At 38.3% G+C, this 23126-nt stretch overlaps 1 protein-coding gene across 1 annotated transcript in view; it reads left to right on the forward strand.

The window, feature by feature from the left end:
- Window positions 1-20405, forward strand: part of LOC100671125 (phospholipid-transporting ATPase ABCA3-like) — a 230993-nt gene extending 210588 nt beyond the window's left edge. Inside the window, exons 29-33 of the mRNA XM_010598551.2 lie at window positions 11753-11940; window positions 12559-12729; window positions 13125-13315; window positions 19795-19868; window positions 20265-20405. Coding sequence (XP_010596853.2) covers window positions 11753-11940; window positions 12559-12729; window positions 13125-13315; window positions 19795-19868; window positions 20265-20405 — 765 coding nt within the window. The remainder of the gene's footprint in view (window positions 1-11752; window positions 11941-12558; window positions 12730-13124; window positions 13316-19794; window positions 19869-20264) is intronic.
- Window positions 20406-23126: the final 2721 nt, after the last annotated feature.

Consider the following 23126-nt stretch of genomic DNA (forward strand, 5'->3'; position numbering starts at 1 on the left):
ATTCTCCTTTGCTCCGGATGTGAAGGGACCAATAGATGTATCTTAGATGGCTGCTCGCAAGCTTTTAAGGCCCCAGACACTACTCACCGAAGTTGGATGTAGAACATTTTCTTTAGGAACTATGTTATGCCAGTTGACCTAGATGTTCCCCGAGACTATGGTCCCCAACCACTCAGTCCCTCGAAGTGTTTGTCTGTGTCTACGAAATTTACATGCTTTTGCTTTGGTCCAGTTGTGCCGACTTCCCCTATATTGTGTGTTGTCTTTCCCTTCACCAGTGGTTGACACTTGCGTACAATCTAGTTAGTGTTTTCCCATTCCCACCCCTCCCCACCCTTGTAACTATCAAAGGGTATTTTTTCTGTGTGTAAACTTTTTCTTGAGTTATAATAATGGTCTCATAGAATATTTGTCCTTTTGTGACTGACTTATTTCACTTAGTATAATGCCCTCTAGATTCATCCATGTTGTAAGATGTTTCACAGATTCATCATTGTTCTTTATCATTGCGTAGTATTCCATTGTGTCTATGTACCATAATTTGTTTATCCGATCCTCTGTTGATGGCATTTAGGTTGTTCCCATCTTTTTGCTATTGGGAATAATGCTGCAATGAATATGGGTGTGCACAAGTCTATTTGTGTGACAGCTCTTATTTCTCAGGGTATATTCCTAGGAGCAGGATTGCTGGATCATGTGATATTTCTATTTCCAGCTTTTTAAAGAAGTACTATATTGTTTTCCAAAATGGCTATACCATTTTGCCTTTCCACCAGCAGTGCATAAGAGATCCAATCTCACTGCAGCCTCTCCAACATTTGTTATTTTCTGTTTTTTAGATTCGTGCCAGTATTGTCAGGATGAGATGGTATCTCATTGTAGTTTTGATTTGCATTTCTCTAATGCCTAATGATCAAGAGCATTTCCTCATGTGTCTGTTGGCCGCCTGAATGTCTTCTTCAGTGAAGTGTCTGTTCGTATCCTCTGCCCGTATTTTAATTGTATTATTTGTCTTTTTGTTATTGAAATGTGGAAGACTTTGTAGATATTAGAGAAAGTACCAAATTTTAAAAGGGATCGGGCAGACAGGCAAAAATTGAGCCTTTTGCGAAGACTTTTTACCTGAGTTCAGCAAGTCTCAGGAAGCTGTTTAGGTCTCAGGAATCTCTTCAAACTGCACCACCAGTTTGCTGTCCTGAAAACACCTCTCATTATTTCATGTGAGAGTTAGTTATCTTTTCATTTCTTCAGGCCTGTAAGATTTGTTTTAATATTGTTTTATAGTTCTCTCCCAGGAGTTCCTGGGTAGCACAAATGGTTAAGCACTCAACTACTAGCTGAAAGGTTGAAGGTTCAAACTCACCCAGAGGTGCCTTGGAAGACAGGCCTGGAAAACAGACTCAATGGCAACTAACAACATCAGTTCTGTCCCTAAAGTTGTACACAATTTACTAGATTTACTTCTTTGTACCTTGTGAATTTTATTAATGTTATTAAGGGGATCATTTTTTCCTGTCTTTTTATAAGTTGCTCATATATAGGAAAGCTATTGATTTTTTGCATGTTAATCTTATTATCCAGAAATCTGTTGTTGTTGTTGTTGTTAGGTGCTGTTGAGTTGGTTCTCACTCATTGTGATCCTGTGTACAACAGAAGGAAACACTTGCCCGATCTTATAACATCCTCACAATCATTGTTATGCTTGAACTCATTGTTGCAGCCACTATGTCAATCCATCTTGTTGAGGGTTTTCCTCTTTTTCACTGACCCTCTACTTTACCAAGCATGATGTTCTTCTCCAGGGACTAGTTCCTCCTGATAACATGTCCAAAGTATGTGAGATGAAGTTTTGCCATCCTTGCTTCTAAGGAGCATGCTGGTTGTACTTCTTCCAGTACAAATTTGTTTATTCTCATGGAAGTCCATGGTATATTCAAAATTCTACACCAACACCGCAATTCAAAGGCATCAATTCTTCTTAGGTCTTCCTTATTCATCGTCCAGCTCTCCCATGCATATGAGGTGACTGAAAGCACCACGGCTTGGGTCAGAAATCTGGAAAAACTAATTAATTCTCTAATTAGTTTTCACAGCTAATCAACAGATTCTGTTGTCTTTTCGCGGTAGACAGGTTTATCATCTAAAAATAATGACAAGTTTTCTCTTCCTTTCCAATTGTCATCCATTTCTTTTTTGTGCTATTATATAACGTGGGGCCGCCAGTACAATGTGAATACCGGTAGTGATAGAGGGTATCTTTTTTTTTCTTTTGCCATTATGGGAATATGTCTAAATGCCCACTACCTGCATGCTATTTGCTAGCTACCTTTTATCAGTTTAAGACAATTTCATTCTATGGCTAGTCTGCAAAAAGCTTTTAGCATTTGGGTGTTGAATGGTATCAAGTGCATTGCTTGTCTCAAGTAAATGATATGTATAGTTTTTCAGTAAGGTCTATTATTAATTTAAATATTAATTTTTAATTGTTAGTCAATTCAAATGTAAACTACCATGCTAATCCTCCACTTGTCTGTCAGTTTGTCGTATTTACGCACCAACCACTAATGCCAAAGTTGCAGAAACTGAAGATTTTTATCAGCTTCTGCAATCTGAAATTGATCGAACATGCAATCAGGATGCATTGATAATCACTGGTGATTGGCATGAGAAAGTTGGAAACAAAGAAGAAGAATCGGTAGCTGGAAAATATGGCCTTGGTAATAGAAACAATGCCAGAGATCACATGATAGAATTTTGCAAGACCAATGACTTCACTGCAAATACCTTTTTTCACCAACATAAACGGTGTCTATACATGTGGACTTCGCCAGATGGAATACACAGGAATCAAATTGACTACATCTGTGAAAAGAGATAATAGAAAAGTCAGAACAAGGCCAGAGACCAACAGTGGAACAGACCATCAATTATTCATATGCAAGTTCAAGCTGAAACTGAGGAAAATCAGAGCAAGTCCACAAGAGCCAAAGTACAACCTTGAATATATCCCATGTGAATTCAGAAACCATCTCAGGAATAGATTTGATGCATTGAACACTAATGACCGGAGACCAGATGAGTTGTGGAATGACATCAAGGACATCATACATGAAGCAAGAGGTCATTGAACAGACAGGGAAGAAAGAAGAGACCAAGATGGATGTCAGAGGAGACTCTGAATCTTGATCTTGAACATCAGCAGCTAAAGCAAAAGGAAGAACTGATGAAGTAAAAGAACTGAACAGAAGATTTCAAAGGGTGGCTTGAGAAGACAAAGTATTATAATGACATGTGCAAAGAGCTGGAGGTAGAAAACCATAAGGGAAGAACACACTTGGTGTTTCTCAAGCTGAAGGAACTGAAGAAAAAATTCAAGCCTCAAGTTGCAAATAGTGAAGGATTCCATGGGGAAAATATTAAACGACGCAGGAAGCATTAAAAGAAGATGGAAGGAATACACAGAGTCATTATACCAAAAAGAATTAGTCAACATTCAACCATTTCAAGAGGTAGCATATGATCAGGAACCAATGGTACTGAAGGAAGAAGTCCAAGTTGCTCTGAAGGTATTGGCAAAAAACAAGGTTCCAGGAATTGATAGAATACCAAATGTTTCAACAAACGGATGCTGCACTGGAAGTGCTCACTCGTCTATGCCAAGAAATGTGGAAGACAGCTACCTAGCCGACCAACTGGAAGAGATCCATATTTATGCCTATTCCTGAGAAAGGTGATCCAACCGAATGCAGAATTATCAAACAATATCTCTAATATCACATGCAAGCAAAATTTTGCTGAAGGTTATTCAAAAGCAGCTGCAGCAGTATATTGACAGGGAACTACCAGAAATTCAGGCTGGATTCAGAAGAGGACGTGGAACCAGGGATATCATTACTGATGTCAGATGGATCCTGGCTGAAAGCACAGAAGACCAGATGGATTTTTACCTGTGTTTTAATGACTATGCAAAGGCATTCAACTGTGTGGGTCATAACAAATTATGGATAACATTGCAAAGAATGGGAATTCCAAAACACTTAATTGTGCTCGTGAGGAACCTGTACTTGGATCAAGAGGCAGTTGTTGGGACAGAACAAGGGGATACTGATTGGTTTAAAATCAGGAAAGGTGTGCATCAGGGTTGTATCCCTTCACCATACCTATTCAATGTGTATGCTGAGCAAATAATCTGAGAAGCTGAACTGTATGAAGAAGAACGGGGCATCAGGATTGGAGGAAGACTCATTAGCAACCTGCATTATGCAGATGACACAACCTTGCTTGCTGAAAGTGAAGAGGACTTGAAGCATTTACTGATGAAGATCAAAGACCACAGCCTTCAGTATGGATTACACCTCAACATAAAGAAAACAAAAATCCTCACAACTGGACCGATAAGCCACATCATGATAAATGGAGAAAAGACTGAATTTGTCAAGGATTTCATTTTACTTGGATCCACAATGAACAGCCATGGAAGCAGCAGTCAAGAAATCAAAAGATGCGTTGCATAGGCAAATCTGCTGCAAAGGATCTCTTTAAAGTGCTGAAAAGTGAAGATGTTACCTTGTAGTGAGTCTGACCCAAGCTATGGTATTTTCAATCACATCATATGCATGTAAAAGCTGGACAATGAATAAGGAAGACTGAAGAAGAATTGACGCCTTTGAATTGTGGTGTTGTGAAGAATATTGAATATACCATGAACAGCTAAAAGAATGAACAAATCTGTCCTGGAAGAAATACAGCAAGAATGCTCCTTAGAGGCAAGGATGGCGAGACTGCGTCTTACATACTTTGGACATGTTGTCAGGAGGGATCAGTCCCTGGAGAAGGACATCATGCTTGGTAAAGTACAGGGTCAGCGGAAAAGAGAAAGGCCCTCAACAAGCTGGACTGACACAGTGGCTGCAACAATAGGCTCAAGCATAACAATGATTGTGAGGATGGCGCAGGACTGGGCAGTGTTTCGTTCTGTGGTATATAGGGTCGCTATGAGTCAGAACCGACTCGACGGCACCTAACAACAACAACGTGCTGATATTTTTCACCATATACAGTGAAACTTGTGAGAGCTGGAATTCATTGGTACTGCCTTGTTTTTCCAGGTCTCGCAATTTTCCGTTTTTGACAGGTGTAGTCTTACCACTTTTCTATCGCTTATTTTAGTGGAAAATATTTGGGTTTTCTTTATCTGACAGGTTTTCACCTTACACAAGTTCCAGCTTTCACAAGCTTTACTGTAGTATTTTCACTCATTTTGGAACATTATATGAACATAATTGTACAGTACACTCCTTTTCTTGCCTTTTTAAATATAGTATTATGTTCGTAAGCTTCATCTCTATTGCTACTTATAGCAGTAGTTTGTAGTAGTAGTAGTGGTTTGCTTTGTAATATTTAAGTGTATAAATATAAAACAATATATTTATATATTCTTAAGTTTGAAAGACTTTTTTTTCTGGATTAGCTATTACAAATAATATTGCTATGACTGTTACTATACAAGTGTTTTGGTGCACCCATGTATACTTCTAGAGGATATATACCTACAACTCAACTGCTGGATCATAAAGTATGTGAATGTCTGACTTTAGTAGATACTGACAAACGGTTTTCCAAAGTGGTTGTATCAATTTTGTCTTCTACTGGCAGTGTATGGCCCTTTCCACCATTCTACATTCTCGTCAGTAACTGGTGTGTCACTCTTTTAAACATTTTCATTTTAAACATTATGTTGGGTGTTTAGTAAGTTTTGTTTTCTCTTTCCTGATGATGAATATATTGTTATTTATTGGAAATTTGGATATTCTGTTTGTTGAAATGACTGTTAAATTTTACCCATATTTCTATTCAGTTATCTGCCTTTTTGAAATTATTTGCAGAAGTTTTTTGTATATTTTCTTTTGATGAAAATAAATTTCTAATTTTAATGCAGTCCATTTTGTCTCTCTCCTCATTGTTTGTGTCCTATTTAAGAATTTCTCACCTATCCTAAGTTTAAATTAAACCTTAAATTTCCTTTGTTATTATCTGTAAGTTTCATTTTATTATCTTTCATTTATAATCTAGCTGTAAACATAGATGTGAAATAAGGGTCAAGATTCTTTTTATTTTTTTTCACTTATGGATAACTAAGTGATCCAGCATCTTTTGTTGAAAGATTGTCCTTGCTCCAATTCTTCTATAATAGCAACGTTGCTAAATATTGTGTCACATAACTATGGATCAATTTTTGGAAACTCTTCTTGTTCCACATGTATATTTGTCTGTCTTTGCACCAGTACCATGCATGCTTAATTACTGCAGACTTACAGTAAGTCACAATATCCAATAGAGAAAGCTTTGTTCTTCTGTATTACCTTGGTTATTCTCAGCCTGTTAAATTTATAAGTGAATTTAAGAATTAGCTTGTCTTTGCATAAAAAGCTGGGACTTTGAATGGGAACCCAGAAAATTGACACATTTACAATGAATAGAATATATATTTCCATGTATGTTGGTTCTTTAATGTCTCAAAATAGTACTTTTATAGGTGTGTGGGGGTGCTGCAGTAAGAAGAGAATTCAGCTAGCTCTCTGGATATAATATCAAGAACAAAGCAGTATTGTGTGCAATTTATTCCTGTATATTTTCTTTTTAGTATCACTTTAAAATTTTTATTTTTAATTACTTGTTGTTGTTGTTAGGTGCCGTCCAGTCGGTTCTGACTCATAGTGACCCTATGCACAACAGAACAAAACACTGCCCGGTCCTGCGCCGTCCTTACAATCATTGTTATGCTTCAGCTCATTGTTGCAACCACTGTGTCAATCCACCTCGTTGAGGGTCTTCCTCTTTTCCGCTGACCCTGTACTCTGCCAAGCATGATGTCCTTCTCCAGGGGCTGATCCCTCCTGACAAGTCCAAAGGATGTAAGACGCAGTCTCACCATCCTTGCTTCTAAGGAGCGTTCTGGCCACACTTCTTCCAAGACAGATTCGTTCGTTCTTTTGGTAGTCCATGGTATATTCAATATTCTTCACCAACACCACAATTCAAAGGTGTCAATTCTTCTTCGGTCTTCCTTATTCATTGTCCAGCTTTCACATGCATATAATGTGATTGAAAATACCACAGCTTGGGTCAGGCGCACCTTAGACTTCAGGGTGACATCTTTGCTCTTCAACACTTTGAAGAGATCCTTTGCAGCAGATTTACCCAATGGAATGTGTCTTTTGATTTCTTGACTGCTGCTTCCATGGCTGTTGATTGTAGATCCAAGTGAAATGCAATCCTTGACAACTTCAATCTTTTCTCCGTTTATCATGATGTTGCTCATTGGTCCAGTTGTGAGGATTTTTGTTTTCTTTATGTTGAGGTGTAATCCATACTGAAGGCTGTGGTCTTTGATCTTCATCAGTAAATGCTTCAAGTCCTCTTCACTTTCAGCAAGCAAGGTTGTGTCATCTGCATAATGCAGGTTGTTCATGAGTCTTCCTCCAATCCTGATGCCCCGTTCTTCTTCACATAGTCCAGGTTCTCGTATTATTTGCTCAGCATACAGATTAAATAGGTATGGTGAAAGAATACAACCCTGACGCACACCTTTCCTGACTTTAAACCAATCAGTATCCCCTTGTTCTGTCCCAACAACTGCCTCTTGATCTATGTAAAGGTTCCTCATGAGCACAATTAAGTGTTCTGGAATTCCCATTCTTCTCAATGTTATCCATAGTTTGTTATGATCCACACAGTTGAATGCCTTTGCATAGGCAATAAAACACAGGTAAACATCCTTCTGGTATTCTCTGCTTTCAGCCAGGATCCATCTGACATCAGCAATGATATCCCTGGTTCCACATCCTCTTCTGAAACCAGCCTGAATTTCTGGCAGTTCCCTATCGATATATTGCTGCAGCCATTTTTGAATGATCTTCAGCAAAATTTTGCCTGTGTGTGATATTAATGATATTGTCCTATAATTTCCACATTCGGTTGGATCACCTTTCTTGGGAATAGGCATAAATATGGATCTCTTCCAGTCAGTTGGCCAGGAAGCTGTCTTCCATATTTCTTGGCATAAACGAATGGGCACCTCCAGCAATGCGTCTGTGTGTTGAAACATCTCAATTGATATTCCATCAATTCCTGGAGCTTTGTTTTTCGCCAATGCGTTCAGAGCAGCTTGGACTTCTTCCTTCAGTACCATCGGTTCCTGATTATATGCCACCTCTTGAAATGGTTGAACATCGACTAATTCTTTTCGGTATAATGACTCTGTGTATTCCTTCCATCTTCTTTTGATGCTTCCTGCATCGTTTAATATTTTCCCCATGGAATCCTTCACTATTGCAACTCGAGGCTTGAATTTTATCTTCAGTTCTTTCAGCTTGAGAAACACCGAGCGTGTCCTTCCCTTTTGGTTTTCCATCTCCAGCTCTTCGCACATGTCATTATAATACTTTACTTTGTCTTCTCGAGATGCCCTTTGAAATCTTCTGTTCAGTTCTTATACTTCATCAGTTCTTCCTTTTGCTTTAGCTGCTTGACGCTCAAGAGATAGTTTCAGAGTCTGCTCTGATATCCATCTTGGTCATTTCTTTCTTTCCTGTCTTTTCAATGACCTCTTGCTTTCTTCATGTATGATGTTCTTGATGTCATTCCACAACTTGTCTGGTCTTCGGTTGCTAGTGTTCAATGCGTCAAATCTATTCTTCAGATGGTCTCTAAATTCAGGTGGGATATACTCAAGGTCGTATTTTGGCTCTTGTGTACTTGCTCTGATTTTCTTCAGTTTCAGCTTGAACTTGCATATGAGCAATTGATGGTCTGTTTCACAGTCGGCCCCTGGCCTTGTTCTGAGTGATGATATTGAGCTTTTCCATCGTCTCTTTCCACAGATGTAGTCAATTTGATTTCTGTGTGGTCCGTCTGACGAGGTCCATGTGTATAGTCACCGTTTATGTTGGTGGAAGAAGGTACTTGCAACGAAGAAGTCGTTGGTCTTGCAAAATTCTCTCATTCAATCTCCGGTATTGTTTGTATCACCAAGGCCATATTTTCCAACTACTGATCCTTCTTCTTTGTTTCCAACTTTTGCATTCCAATCGTCAGTAATTATCAATGCATCTTGATTGCATGTTTGATCAATTTCAGACTGCAGCAGCTGATAAAAATCTTCTATTTCTTCATCTTTGGCCCTAGTGGTTGGTGCGTAAATTTGAATAATAGTCGTATTAACTGGTCTTCCTTGTAGACATATGGATATTATCCTATCACCGACAGCGTTGTACTTCAGGATAGATCTTCAAACATTCTTTTTGACGATGAATGCAACACCATTCCTCTTCAAGTTGTCATTCCCAGCATAGTAGACTATATGATTGTCCTATTCAAAATGGCCAATACCAGCCCATTTCAGCTCACTAATGTCTAGGATATCGATGTTTATGCATTCCATTCCATTTTTGATGATTTCCAATTTTCCTAGATTCATACTTCGTACATTCCAGGTTCCGATTATTAATGGATGTTTGCAGCTGTTTCTTCTCATTTTGAGTCGTGCCACATCAGAAAATGAAGGTCCTGAAAGCTTTACTCCATCCACGTCATTAAGGTCGACTCTACTTTGAGGAGGCAGCTCTTCCACAGTCATTTTTTGAGTGCCTTCCAACCTGGGGGGCTCATCTTCCAGCACTATATCAGACAGTGTTCTGCTGCTATTCATAAGGTTGTCACTGGCCAATGCTTTTCAGAACTAGACTGCCGGGTCCTTCTTCCTACTCTGTCTTAGTCTGGAAACTCAGCTGAAACCTGTCCTCCATGGGTGACCCTGCTGGTATCTGAATACTGGTGGCATAGCTTCCAGCATCACAGCAACACGCAAGCCCCCAAAGTACAACAAACTGACAGACGTGTGGGAGTTTAATTACTTACTGATGTTTATAGAAATACAATTGATTTTTAAATACTGAAGTTGGAATCAACAAACTTGTGAAATTCTCTTAATTCTAATACTTTATCTGTAAATTAAATTGGCACTTACACAATCATGACTGCTGCAAGTAATGAGGGTTTTTCTTTCCCATCATCGTGCTTTTTATTCCTTGCCTTATTGCACTGGCTAGAACCTCTACTCAGCACTGATTAGAAACGCCAATTGCAGGCATCTTCCTTCTTCTGAATCTAAGGGGAAAACTTATTCTTATTCAGATTTTATTTTTCTGAAAAGGTCTTCATTTCACCCTCATTCTTGAAAGATATTTTTACTGTGTATAGAATTTGAGTTTTGCAGTTATTCCTTTTAGCATATTGAAGATGTTGTTTAACTATCATTTAGCTTCTATCACTGCTTTTGAGAAGTCAGCTATCAGTCTGACATTCCTTTATGGATAATCTTTCTTTTTTTCCATGGCTTCTTTTTAAAAATTTATCTTAGTTTTTCATAAGCTTCAATATGAAGTAGGCAGGTATGGATTTTTTTTAAAAAATTATCCTCCTTGGGTTCTGATGACTCTCTTGAATTTATCAATTGGTATTTTTTAATTGGTTCTAGATAATTTTCATCTATTACATCTTCAAATATTTCCTTTCTTTTTTTCTTTCACTCTTTTTCTTTCTTTCTTCCTTCTCACTCTCCATCCCTTCCTATCATCTTTCCTCCTCGTTCTTTCTTTCCTTTTCCAACTTCAGTTATCCACAAGTTAGATTCCTCAGTCTGTCACCCTTATCTCTCAATATCACTGTCACAGTTTTCTATTTCTATTGTGTTGCATTCTAGTACTTTCTTTTGATCTACTGCAAGTATTATTTCCATTCTGATTAATCTTCTGTAAAACCCATCCACAGTTTGAATTTTTTACTTTTAGATGTTATATTTATTTCCAAAACTTCTAGGTTAATGTCTATCTTTAATGAAGATATTTTTAAGCCTTTAAAATTTACTTTAACACAGTAAGCATCTGTTCTGCTGATCCCAATACCTGAAGTCATTAAAAGTTTGTTTCTGATGAGTATTGTTTCTGCCAGGGTCATTCATGGTGTCTTTTTTACTTTGCATGAAGCTCATTTTACTTCAAAAATTATATATAAGAATAATTTCATAGTGAGGATAAAGAGGGGAGTTGAGTTTATTTCCGTTAAGAGTCTAGGGGCATGAACGTTTATGGATTACTGTGAATTAATAAATTATATTAAATTCATAGCATTTTCTCTAGCTGTATAAGCTATGTGTACTGAATGCATATCCAAAGAAGGGTTGGACTAATTGCCAAAGCAACACTTCTTTTATTTTCTTGGGTGTGGGGGGTAGGGAAAGGCTTTGATTCTAATTCAGCATTACTATGAAACAAGGGCTACATGTGGCTGTACGGGGTAACCAAAAAAAAACCAAACCCAGTGCCGTCGAGTCAATTCCAACTCATGGCGACAGCAGCGCGAAAACATTCACACAGTTTGGGATTAATGAGGAAAGCAGCTTGTATCAGATCCCCCCAAAAGTGAGTGGTCTCTTTTCTACTTTCTTTATCCCTAAGATTTCATTTCTACTTTCTTTATCCCTAAGATTAAAACTGAATTAGAGAAACTTATTCCAATTTACTTTAATGAGCTTTATTGCCTGAAATTTTGTAGCCACTAGAAGAGAAAAAGAAGTTCTTGATAGGACTCTTAAATACCCGGCCTGGAGGACTTCAGATCTTCTGTCTCATCCACGAATGCTCAGTGGGTTAGAGGGACTTGGGTCCTTACTGAAGGCAGTTTTCCTAATCAGGTGAGATCGAGAATTGGCTACTGTCCTCAGTCTGATGCCTTGCTGGAGTACATGACTGGTCGGGAAATAATGATCATGTATGCCAGAATATGGGGAGTCTCTGAACCCCAGATTCACCTGTATGTGAACAACTGGTTGAACTCGCTACAGCTGGAGCCCCATGCTGACAGGCTTATCCACACCTACAGGTGAGACATTATGCTGCTGCTCTTTTTGTTGCTGCTACAAGTGTTGAGGTGCTTCCCTACGTTCCTGATGTTTGAACCCACAACTCTGCCTGACCCCTCTGTCACACAATTATCTAATTGTGAAATTATCTAGTACCTTGGTAGGTTTCAGATGCTGGTAATAAGGCAGATCAATGTTTTGCAGAGACAAAACTCAAAATCCTAGTTCTCTTTGAACTGTAGCCTTTGAGCTGCAAAAGAGAGCATCTTCCTAGTCTCCCTATGGTTATTTGTCTCTCAAGTAAGGGGAACTGTGAGGCTCTTTCAATTATGGTGGTTCTTATGGACCTGGGAAATCTACAGTACCCTAAGAAGAGGTAAATAAATGCCATTGATAATGCTGCTGAAATCTGTTACATAAAGTCACTCCTCTACATTTCATATGAAAATGAATTGATACATATCCACCTGCACTTGGGCCTGCTACCTTGTTAAAGTTACACCTAATCAGCACTTTGGATGTCCACATTAAGTGTTTGTAGGACTCTCAGCACTTTGAATGACTGTGTTCTTTCCTGTAAATAACTAATTTGTATAGCCCCTTCTTTTCCCACTTTTTTCCCTTCCTTGACCATGAAGTGGAGGAAACAAACGTAGACTAAGTACTGCTATTGCCTTAATGGGAAAGTCCTCAGCCATCTTCCTGGATGAGCCATCAACTGGCATGGATCCAGTAGCTCGTCGCCTTCTCTGGAATCTAATAACACAGACACGTGAAACTGGCAAAGCCATCGTCATAACCTCCCACAGGTGCAGCTTATTGGGAAGATTGGTTGAGGGTTGGCAGGAGTTGTAGTGACAATAAGAGAGAATTATTTTGGGCCAGGAATATTGGACAATGAAACTTGCCTGAGTATGTAGTTTCTCATTAACCTTAAGGGATGGAACAGCCAAGAATCCTCATTGAACTAAATAATTAAGGATGAGGAGAGGGCAGGAAGTTCAGGAAATGTTCCTTTTGAGGATTTGGTGCTCTAGTACTTTGCATTCGAAAACTTTCCACAACCCAGCTGTGGGCTTGATGACTAGAAAATGCTAACTTCTTTTTGCATAGAGTCACAGAATCCTTGCAGTGTTTGAACTATAGAATGTCCTCCAAAGGAGAACTTGTAGCTTTATATTGTTCTGGTATCTTGCTTTGCTAGTATGGAGGAATGTGAAGCCCTATGTACCCGGCTGGCCATTATGGTGAAGGGGAAGTTCGTGTGCTTGGGTAGCCCTCAGCACCTCAAGAACAAATTTGGCCATCTTTACATCCTGAAGGCCAAAGTCAAGCCTGATATAGGTGAAGATAAATTAGAAGATTTTAAAATTTTCATCTCAACGATCTTCCCAGGTAAATGAAGTTGCACTATGTTTGTTTTTCTCACCATATGTTTTTTATCTTCAGTAACTGTTTTCTGTAAGTTCTTGATATTTACTGATCTTCCATAATGAATTCCTTTTGGGATGCTTCTTCCTATGAACTTCTTGTGCCTGGTTATGCTAAGAAGTTTCACAAAAAACAAAGTATATTACAAAGCTCTTGTATCAGCTAGCAAAACAATTGTAGATTTGTACTATCCATAGGAATTATATACTTAAACTCATATTTTTAAGCATAATTCTCATTTGCACATATTATCCATGCCAGTTTTTCAAGGTTTTTCCCTAACACTAAGCATGTAACTCTCGTCCTTTGCTGTCTGAATCAGGATACGGTTTTGAAATGGAAACAAGAGCTACTAAGCTTCTTTCTCTCCTTTCTAGGATAGTCCTGCTTTTGGATGCTAAATTCAATAAGCACGTCTCTGTCTACATGGTGCAGTACCACAGACAGCAACTATTTCTTTCTGTCCCTTACCTCTCTTTCCTAAACATAAAGTAGGGGTATGGCAACATTTTCTATGATTCTAGTTTGTCATTTTAATTTCCACTTTGCTAGGCTGAGCAAAATATCACAGAAATTTCTCATTATGTGTCAGGCTGAGGAGCTGGAACTTTATCTTCTAGGCAATGGAAAATAGCATGATTGATTACACAGTAAGAATGGAGAGCAGAAAATAGAAAAATGGGTGGAAAAGCAGATGTGAAGGAGCAAATGTAAGGGAGAGCTAATGATTATGATGTGCCCACGACGCACGCAGATGGCTAATGTCCATTAAGAAGTTGAATTTTTGCTTATCCAGTCATTCAGCAAATATTTTTGAGTGCTTATTTTATTAGAGTTCTATTTGATGTGGTGCCTAAATCACCATAAAGAGAAGCTGGGACCAAAAAAATCTCCTTTACTGTAAGCTGTCCTAGGAAAACCCTGGTGGCATAGTGGTTAAGAGCTACGGCTGCTAACCAAAGGGTTGGCAGTTCGAATCCACCAGGCGCTCATTGGAAACCCTATGGGGCAGTTCTACTCTGTCCTGTAGGGTCACTATGAGTCAGAAAAGACTTGACAGCAGTGGGTTTGGCTGGGTTTTGGCTTGGGTCCTAGAAACTTGCTCTACTTAAAGGATGGACTTTAAACACTGACCACAGACCTATCCTCAGGAATGTGGACACAACTGCTTTAATAGGAACATGGGTTTGAAAGAACATTCCTAACCGTAGGAGGTAGTTCCTCAGTCCTTCATCACATTATTCTTGAACAAATACCTATTCAAATATGACAGAATTGAAAATAAACTGATGTGGAACCTCTACATGAACGCTGATTTTTAAAAAGAAGAAAGAAATATTAAATGTAGAGGGCAGCTGGAATGTACACTTCAAAAGAGGGCTTTTACCACAGGTATCTGAGAATACTTAGGGTAAATGGTTCTACATAATCTCAAATAAATTTAAATGAGCATGTATTCCTTAAAAAAAATTACACAAATAAGATGATTATATTTCAGCAGTATGGAAGAGTACATATTCTGAAAAATACCCCTGGTAAAATAAAACTAGAACCTGATAAAATTCAAATAAAAATATGTTTAATATAATAATTGTCTCAGAAACAAATGAGAAAATTCTTTTAACTAGCAAAAAAGTATAGGAGCTGTGAACTGAAACGTGAGAACAAGCAGCAAGAAAATCCAAATCCTGGAAGCAAATGCCACTGTCAGCACTGGCATCAGAGATGAAGCTTTGGACCCTCTGCAGGGTCAGGAAGCTCATGTTGAGACTTCCACATATAGGGCCCTCAATATAGACAAAAGTGGGTGACTGGTTTTTTTTGGTAGCATCCTCTGACTCCAACCAGAAGCAAACAGAGCTTTTCTGAAGGAAAACATCCCTGACTTTGGCCTGGAGTACAGAGAACCACGGAAAGCTAGCTGTCATAAAGTACCAAAGGAGGTTTTATACTAAGAGGCCATATTACCTAATACATCATAGAAAACTCACAGAAAGGAGCACGGCAGCTGTGAAGCTAAGCAAGTTATTGTACAAATAACTTCAAATATAAGAATCAGCACAAAGCCAATTCCCATGAGGTGGAGGTCCTCTATATCCCAGATTTCCACACTCTCCAAGCTGCTGTATCACTCCATCTCTGACACTGTCACTCTCCCTCCCCCATTTGGGTCTGGTAATTCCCTACAACGTCTTATGGAACTCACAAATTGTACTTACAGTTAAGTGGTTTATTAAGAAACACGATACAATTCAGGATCAGGATCAACAGGCTACAACTCAGGATCTAGATCAGGAAGCTTGTAGGCAAAGTCTCCCTTCCTGAGTGCATGACAGCTCTCTCAGCTCCTCTCGGCAGTGCAGGCCTCCTCTAATCCCCCTCAGGACAGGCTCCTCTTGGACCCCTACGGACAGGCTCCTTTTGGCCCTACCATCTGTCACTGCTGGTTCTGCTGCTGGACCTCTTCTGGGCCTTCCACTGTATTCAGTGTTACAGCCCTTGACTGTGTTACAGCTCTTTTAGGAGTTCCTTGCCTCCTCTTTCTCTCTGCTGCTTCTCTTTTTTCTTCCTTCTTTCTGTCTCAGAAAATCTCTGGGGCCAGCTGCATATATATATACACATACACACACAATTCCTATCAATTTCAATTTATGGCCCCTTGCAGTGGGGGCCACAAACTGACCAATCCTCTCTTGGTAGGCCATAGGCAGTTCATTCCCTAGTAGGCTATAGTCACCTCATTTGTATAGTCCAAAGTCACTTCATTTGCATGGGTGTATTGACCAATATTTACAATATGCATACTAATCACAGGGCAGGCTGCAGCCCAGGGCCAGACAAAAAGTTAAGTTATCTGCAGCTTAGCCAGGAAATGTCAATCAACCTGGATAAATGTAACAAAGCCTCTGGGGTAGAAACTAGGGAAAAGGTCACTCCTGAGGGCTTGGAAAAATCTCTCAAGCTGTTTTTTCAAAAGAACCAAGGCAAAAGACCACATAAAATAACTCATTTCACCACAGTTACTCTATCACACACCACCGCCTACATAGGAAATGCCTTCCAAAGGTGTAACAAAATTCAGCTCACATAAAGATGAACAACTGAAAGACTGCATTTGAAACCTGCAAAAAAATATTGTATGGATAAACAAAAAACCTAGCAGACAGTGAAAGCAAAGTAGTTATATACAGTCATGCATCACTTAACGTCCATGATATATTCTGTGAAATAGGACATTATATAATTTGGACATTGTGCAAAAACCATATTATATACAAGTAGTCTCTGGGTTACAAACATCCAACTTATGTACAACTCATAGAACAAACCAACCCCTGTAAAGCCTATTATATTACAATTTTGAGATATATATAATAGTTCTTAATAACAAACAGGAGCTACTTTGTCACATGCATCAAAACATTATTATAATTATTATTGTATTATATTAAAGATGTTTTAGTGTATATAGAAGTGTTTAAGTTTTTCATGCATAGGAAGGTATGCTATCTAAATGCCATTATAACCTTATGAGACCGGATGTATATGTGATGAGACGCTACCTGAATGAACGTTATACAGCACATGACCGTAAAGGCTACAACGCAATGAAAACTATTACCTAATATTTTAGTACGAGCTTAAAAATTAAGCAGGGTATAGATACCATGAAAGAAAACCTTAAGTCACATTTGGAAGGGCTAAGATATTTGATGACTAGAAAACAGAGGGATATGAAGAAACAGCTGACAGGCAATGGAGAGGATTAAAAATAAATATAATAAAACATTTCAGTAATACTTAGTTTTTTTTTTTTAAATAGTAAGAGCAAAACAGATAACAAGCAAGGCAATCACAATCCAACATAACTATGAAAGTTGTCCCCAAACAAAACAATAGAACAAATACTGAAAACTATCATTCAAGAACATTTCCTGAAATAATAGAAAACAAAGCTACATATTGAAAGGGCTACCAGTACACTGAAAAATCGTCAATGCCAAAGAATATTCTAATATAGCTATTATATTTTAATAATTATGCAGGGTGGGGAGTTTTTGGATCCAGGTAAAAGACAAGTCATTTATAAGAGAACACAAATTAGACTGACCTCAGACTTTGTGACAAGAACATTTTGTGCTAGGAGAGAATGTAACATATTTAAGATACTCAATGAAAGAAAAATGCAAGACAGTGTTTTTACATCCAACCAAAATGACCTTCATGAATAAAAGTCACTAACAGTTATAACACATAAGAACTCAGGGAATATTGCACTCACAAACTCTTCCTGAAGAATTATACACATACAAAAATTTCAGATGAACTAAGAAATGATTGAAGAAGCTTTTTGCATATGAACTATTGGTAAGCAGTGAATATATTTAACTCTAGAACTAGGCCTTGATCAGGGGATCTGAGTGATAGAATATCAAATAATTGGTACGTTTTTAAAATGTATATAAATTATAATTACCAAAAATGGAGGCGGAAAAGACCAGAGAAATTAGATGGTGCCTGGCTACCACTATCATTCTGATCAGGGCTACAATAGACAGGTCCCAAGGGAATGGAAGAAAAATTATGGAACAGAAAGCAAATTCTTAAAAAGTCCAGACTTACTGGACTGGTTGAGATTGAAGAACCCCCAAGACTATTGCCCTGAGATACTCTTCAAACGTTGAACTGAAGCTATCCCCTGAGGTCTCCTTTTAGCTAAATAACAGATTAGGTCATGAAATAACGAATATTGCTCATGAGTACTACACTCCTTTCAAAAATAATCTATATGAGACAAAGTGGTCAACAATTACTTTAAAGCAAAGATGAGACAGTAAAGGAACAGGGAAACCAGATAACTGAAAACAGAAATAATGAGAATGCTAACATACTGTGAAGAAGGTAACCAATGTCACTGAAAAATTTGTGTGGAAATTGTTGAATGGGAACCTAATTTGTTGTGTAAACTTTCACGGAAAACACAAAAGTGGAGTGGGAGAAGGCAGAGACTATATGGAAAGTAGAATATGCTAACTAATATATATCTAATATGGAAACCCTGGTGGTGTAGTGGTTAAGAGCTACAGCTTCTAACCAAAAGATCAGCAGTTCCAATCTACAGGCACTCCTTGGAAACCTTATGGGACAGTTCTCTGCTGTCCTATAGGGTCACTATGAGTCAAAATAGACTTGACAGCAGCAGGTTTGGTTTTTTTTTGGGGGGGGTTTATATATCTAATATATATATAAATATATATCAATAATGTCATTTAGATTTTAGCAGGGAATAAAAGGATACTACTGTAAGTCAGATGCCAAGGAAGGGATCTAAGAGGTACTAGGACATTCAATGTCATGCTTAATAGGAAACCAAAAGACAGTATATTAAAAAAAAAAAAAAAAAGGCACGCTATATATGAAAATCAACTCAAAGTTGATCAATAACCTAAATATAAAAACTAAAACCATAAAACACTTAAAAGAAATCAGGATCTTGTTTTTGGCAAAGGATTCTTAGATATGACACCAAAAGCACAAGCAATAATTTATCTATTTTTATAAATGAATTGAAAAATAACCTTTGTGCATCAAAGAACTTTATCAACAAAGTGAAGAGACAACCTACATATCAGAAGAAAATATTTGAAACCATATATTTGATAAGGGTTAATATCCAGAAGATATAAAGACTATATAATCTACAAATCAACAACAACCAAATTTAAAAATGAGCAAAGCACTTGAATAGACATTTTGCCAAAGAAAATATGTTGTTGTTGTTGTTAGGTGCTGTCAAGTTGGTTCTGACTCATAGCGGCCCTATGGACCACAGAGTGAAACACTGCTCGGTCCTGCACCATCCTCACAATCATTGTTATGCTCGAGCCCACTGGAAGCCACTGTGTCAATCCATCTCCTTGAGGATCTTTCTCTTTTCTGCTGACCCTGTAATTTACCAAGCATGATGTCCTTCTCCAGGGACTGATCCCTCCTGACAACATGTCCAAAGTATGGGAGATGTAGTCTCGCCATCCTTGCTTCTAAGCAGCATTCTGGTTGTACTTCTTCCAAGACAGATTTGTTCATTCTTCTGGCAGTCCATGGTATATTCAATATTCTTCTCCAACACCACAATTCAAAGGCAGCAGCTCTTCTTCAGTCTTCCTTATTCATTGTCCAGCTTTCACATGCATAGGATGTGATTGGAAATACCATGGCTTGCGTCAGGTGCACCTTAGTCTTCAGGGTGACATCTTTGCTTTTCAACACTTTAAAAAGGTCCTTTGCAGCAGATTTACCCAATGCAATGTGTCTTTTGATTTCTTGACTGCTACTTCCATGGGTGTTGATTGTGGATCCAAGTAAAATGAAATCCTTGACAACTATTGTATATACTTACATTGATGTAAGATTATTCATCTGTCATGTCTTTCCTTTCTTAGGAAGTGTCATTAAGCAGGAGAACCAAAAGATTATTAACTACTACATCCCCAGCAAGGACAATAGCTGGGCGAAGGTGACTATAGACACTGTGCCCTTCTAACATTACATGTTAAGAGAGCACTAACGATGGGAAGTATTTGATACTCAAGCATGTGGAATGGGAGCCTGGCATTGTGGGAGGAGCAGAGCATTTAGGGTACTTTTCAAAGGCCCAGGATGAGTTTAATTGCTTGAACTCTCTGACCATAAATCCCATTATTATTCCATGCCCATCAAGAAAATGCAGACAGAGAGCTGCCTTCTCTGTTTCTCAATTATCTGTTCCTTCTACTTTCTCACGTTCCCCTTCTGTGCCTTTTGGCCTCTAATATAAATTTGACAGGAGTTGGGGAAATGTAATGGGGGAGGTTCATCCGGGTTGGGGATTGTGAGGGGACTGCAATGGTAATTGCATTTATTGTTGTTAAAGGTGTTTGGTATTTTGGAGGAAGCAAAAGAGCAATTCAATTTAGAAGACTATTCCATCAGTCAGATAACGCTGGAACAAGTCTTCCTGACCTTTGCTTACCCAGATAAAACAGAAGATGAATATAAAAAAAATGTACCATGAGATTCAGTTACAACCATTCTTTCCTGGACTGCTCCCTACTGTATCTGGATACAGAGAGGGACATTTTTGTCTGTGTAATCTTGGTGTAAATATATTTATATAATAAAGAGTCCCCTAATGGAGAACATTTGTCACCTTCTTTCTAGATTTAGGTGAGTAGCCTGTACATCCAGCAGGTGTAAATATGAGGCCATCTGGTGAAATTCCTATTTTCTCTCATAGAAATAAGGAAAAGCAGTATTTATCAGGATAGGGACAAGAACCTACTCCTGAGTATTCTGAATGTTTGAACAGAAACATCTATAAATGATGGTACTGTCAGGACCGCCTGAAGAGCAAGAACTTCATGTTCTGGCAGCTGAGTTATGGGTAAGAGTAGCATAAGACCTGTGGAAAATCATCTTTTCCATAAATATGCACACGCACACCAATTTTATACCCCCCCCCAAAATCTAATTAAAATCATTATCAAGGTTTGAGCGGTGAGTTGGGTTACACAAGCTAAGATATTTAGTCTTTATTTGTAAGAATTTTTAGTCTAAGAACATACAGCCAAAAAAAAAACTTCATAAATAGCGTATTTCCTTCCTACACTTGCCATACCTGTAATTAAGAAGGGAACAAGAAATGAAGTGATGAAGGAAGAAAACAAGAGCTTACTTCCTGATTGTTGTCTCAAAGATTGTTGTTGCAGTTGTGGCTGTTGAGTCCATTTTAACTCACAGTGACCCTATAGGCCAAAGTAGAACTGCCCCATAGGATTTCCAAAGCTGTAATCTTTCCAGGAGCAGATCCCCAGTTCTTTCTCCCACAGAACCTCTGGTGGGTTCAAACCACTGACCTTTTGGTTAGCGGCCAAGTGCTTAACCATGGTACTACCAGGATTCCTGTCTCAAAGATGGAGTCCTCATAAAGAACATGAGAAATATAAGTACCTGTCCAGGATTTCTGGACAGATCAGCAGTCAGTAGGAATGATCGTCGTAGAACCACACAATGGAGAGAGTCCATGAAGCTGCTCTGTTTTGGGGTGTCTCATTTAAGGTTGCCATATCCTTAACTGAATATTGTCAGTTATAAGATGATACCAGAAGCTACTGACTGTTCTATTGTTTTTAAATAAAGAGGATATACAAATTTGCTTCTGCCAAGAGTCTAGGGGCATGAACAATTAGGGATCACTGTAAATTAAAATTCATAGTTTTTTCTATGGCTGCCTAGGCTACGTGTGCCCAAATTCAAATCCACAGAGTTTGCCTAATCGCAATATGGGCATATGGGTTGCTGTGCTTGCTTGAGTTGATGGGTCTAAGAGGGCTTGTTGCTTGTGTTTGATCATAATAAAGGGGCAATCAAAATTCCTCCTCAGTTTAGTTATAGAATCAGGAGGGAGATGGTAGGAAGTTTTCAGAGGTGTTACTCTCGTGAATCTACCACAAAAACCAAACCTATTGCTGTTTAGTCAGTTCTGACTCATAGCGACCCTATAGGCATCTATATTTTGAGTCTTAAAAATCTCCTCTCAAGTATGACCTCAGTGGTGAGCATTAGGGATCCCAGATCTTCCTACTGAACATATGGTCATAAAATCTTGGTTCTGTTTGAACTATAGAATTTACTTTCCAAAAAGGAGTCACTCCAACCAAATTCCTTCTAGTACCTTTTTTTCCCTAGTATGGAGGAATGTGAAGCCCTTTGTACCAGGCTGGCCATCATGATAAAGGGAAAGTTCATGTGTCTGGGCAACCCTCAGTACCTCAAAAACAAGTTTGGCTATGCTTACATCCTGAAGGCCAAGATAAGACTGACAAGGATTTGGATAAACCAAAGGAGCCTAAATAACTAATTTCAACAACCTTGCCAGGTACTGCATGCTGGGATAATTTTGTGACAATTATGTTAAATCATATTTGTTGTTCTGACCATCAACATGTTGCATATCTCTAATAACTGTGCCCTCTGAGCTATTCATAAGTATCAAGCTCCCACACTGAGTTACTTTTGGTACAAATGTTCCTGTATACTTCTTATCCTTGATTATGCTAAGAAGCTTTTGCAAAATATCCAGGGCTCTTACCTATCTTTTTTTTTTTTTGATGATGAAAAAGAAATTTTAATGAAATATTTAAAACTTAGAGCAAAGTCCACCCAAACTCTAGATTCAACAAATGTTAACATTTGGCCTTGTTTAACTCAAAAAAAAAAATTTTTTTTTTTTTTTAGTATTGTACTTTAGATGAAGGTTTACAGAGCAAACTAGCTTCTCATTAAACAATTAGTACACATGCTTTTTTGTGACATTGGTTACCAACCCCATGACATGTCAACACTCTCCCTTCTCGAATTTGGGTTCCTTTTTTTTTTTTTTTTATTACCAGCTTTCCTGTCACCTGCTGTCTTCTAGTCCTCGTTCCTGGGCTGGTATGACCCTTTAGTCTCCTTTCGTTTTCTGGGCCTGTCTAATCTTTGGCTGAAGGGTGAACTCAGAAGTGACTTCATTACTGAGCTAAAAGGGTGTCCGGGGGCCATACTCTCAAGGTTTCTCCAGTCTCTGTCAGACAAGTAAGTCTGGTCTTTTTTTGTAAGTTAGAGTTTTGTCCTACATTTTTCTCCAGCTCTATCCAGTACCCTCTATCTTACCAATCTTTTGTAGGCATTGAGCAGTAAGAAACTCATAGTTTTTTTCTGGCCTTTGAATTTATCTAGAGTTAATTAATAACAA

This window comes from Loxodonta africana, chromosome 12 (assembly GCF_030014295.1).
Source record: "Loxodonta africana isolate mLoxAfr1 chromosome 12, mLoxAfr1.hap2, whole genome shotgun sequence".
NCBI lineage: Eukaryota > Metazoa > Chordata > Mammalia > Proboscidea > Elephantidae > Loxodonta > Loxodonta africana.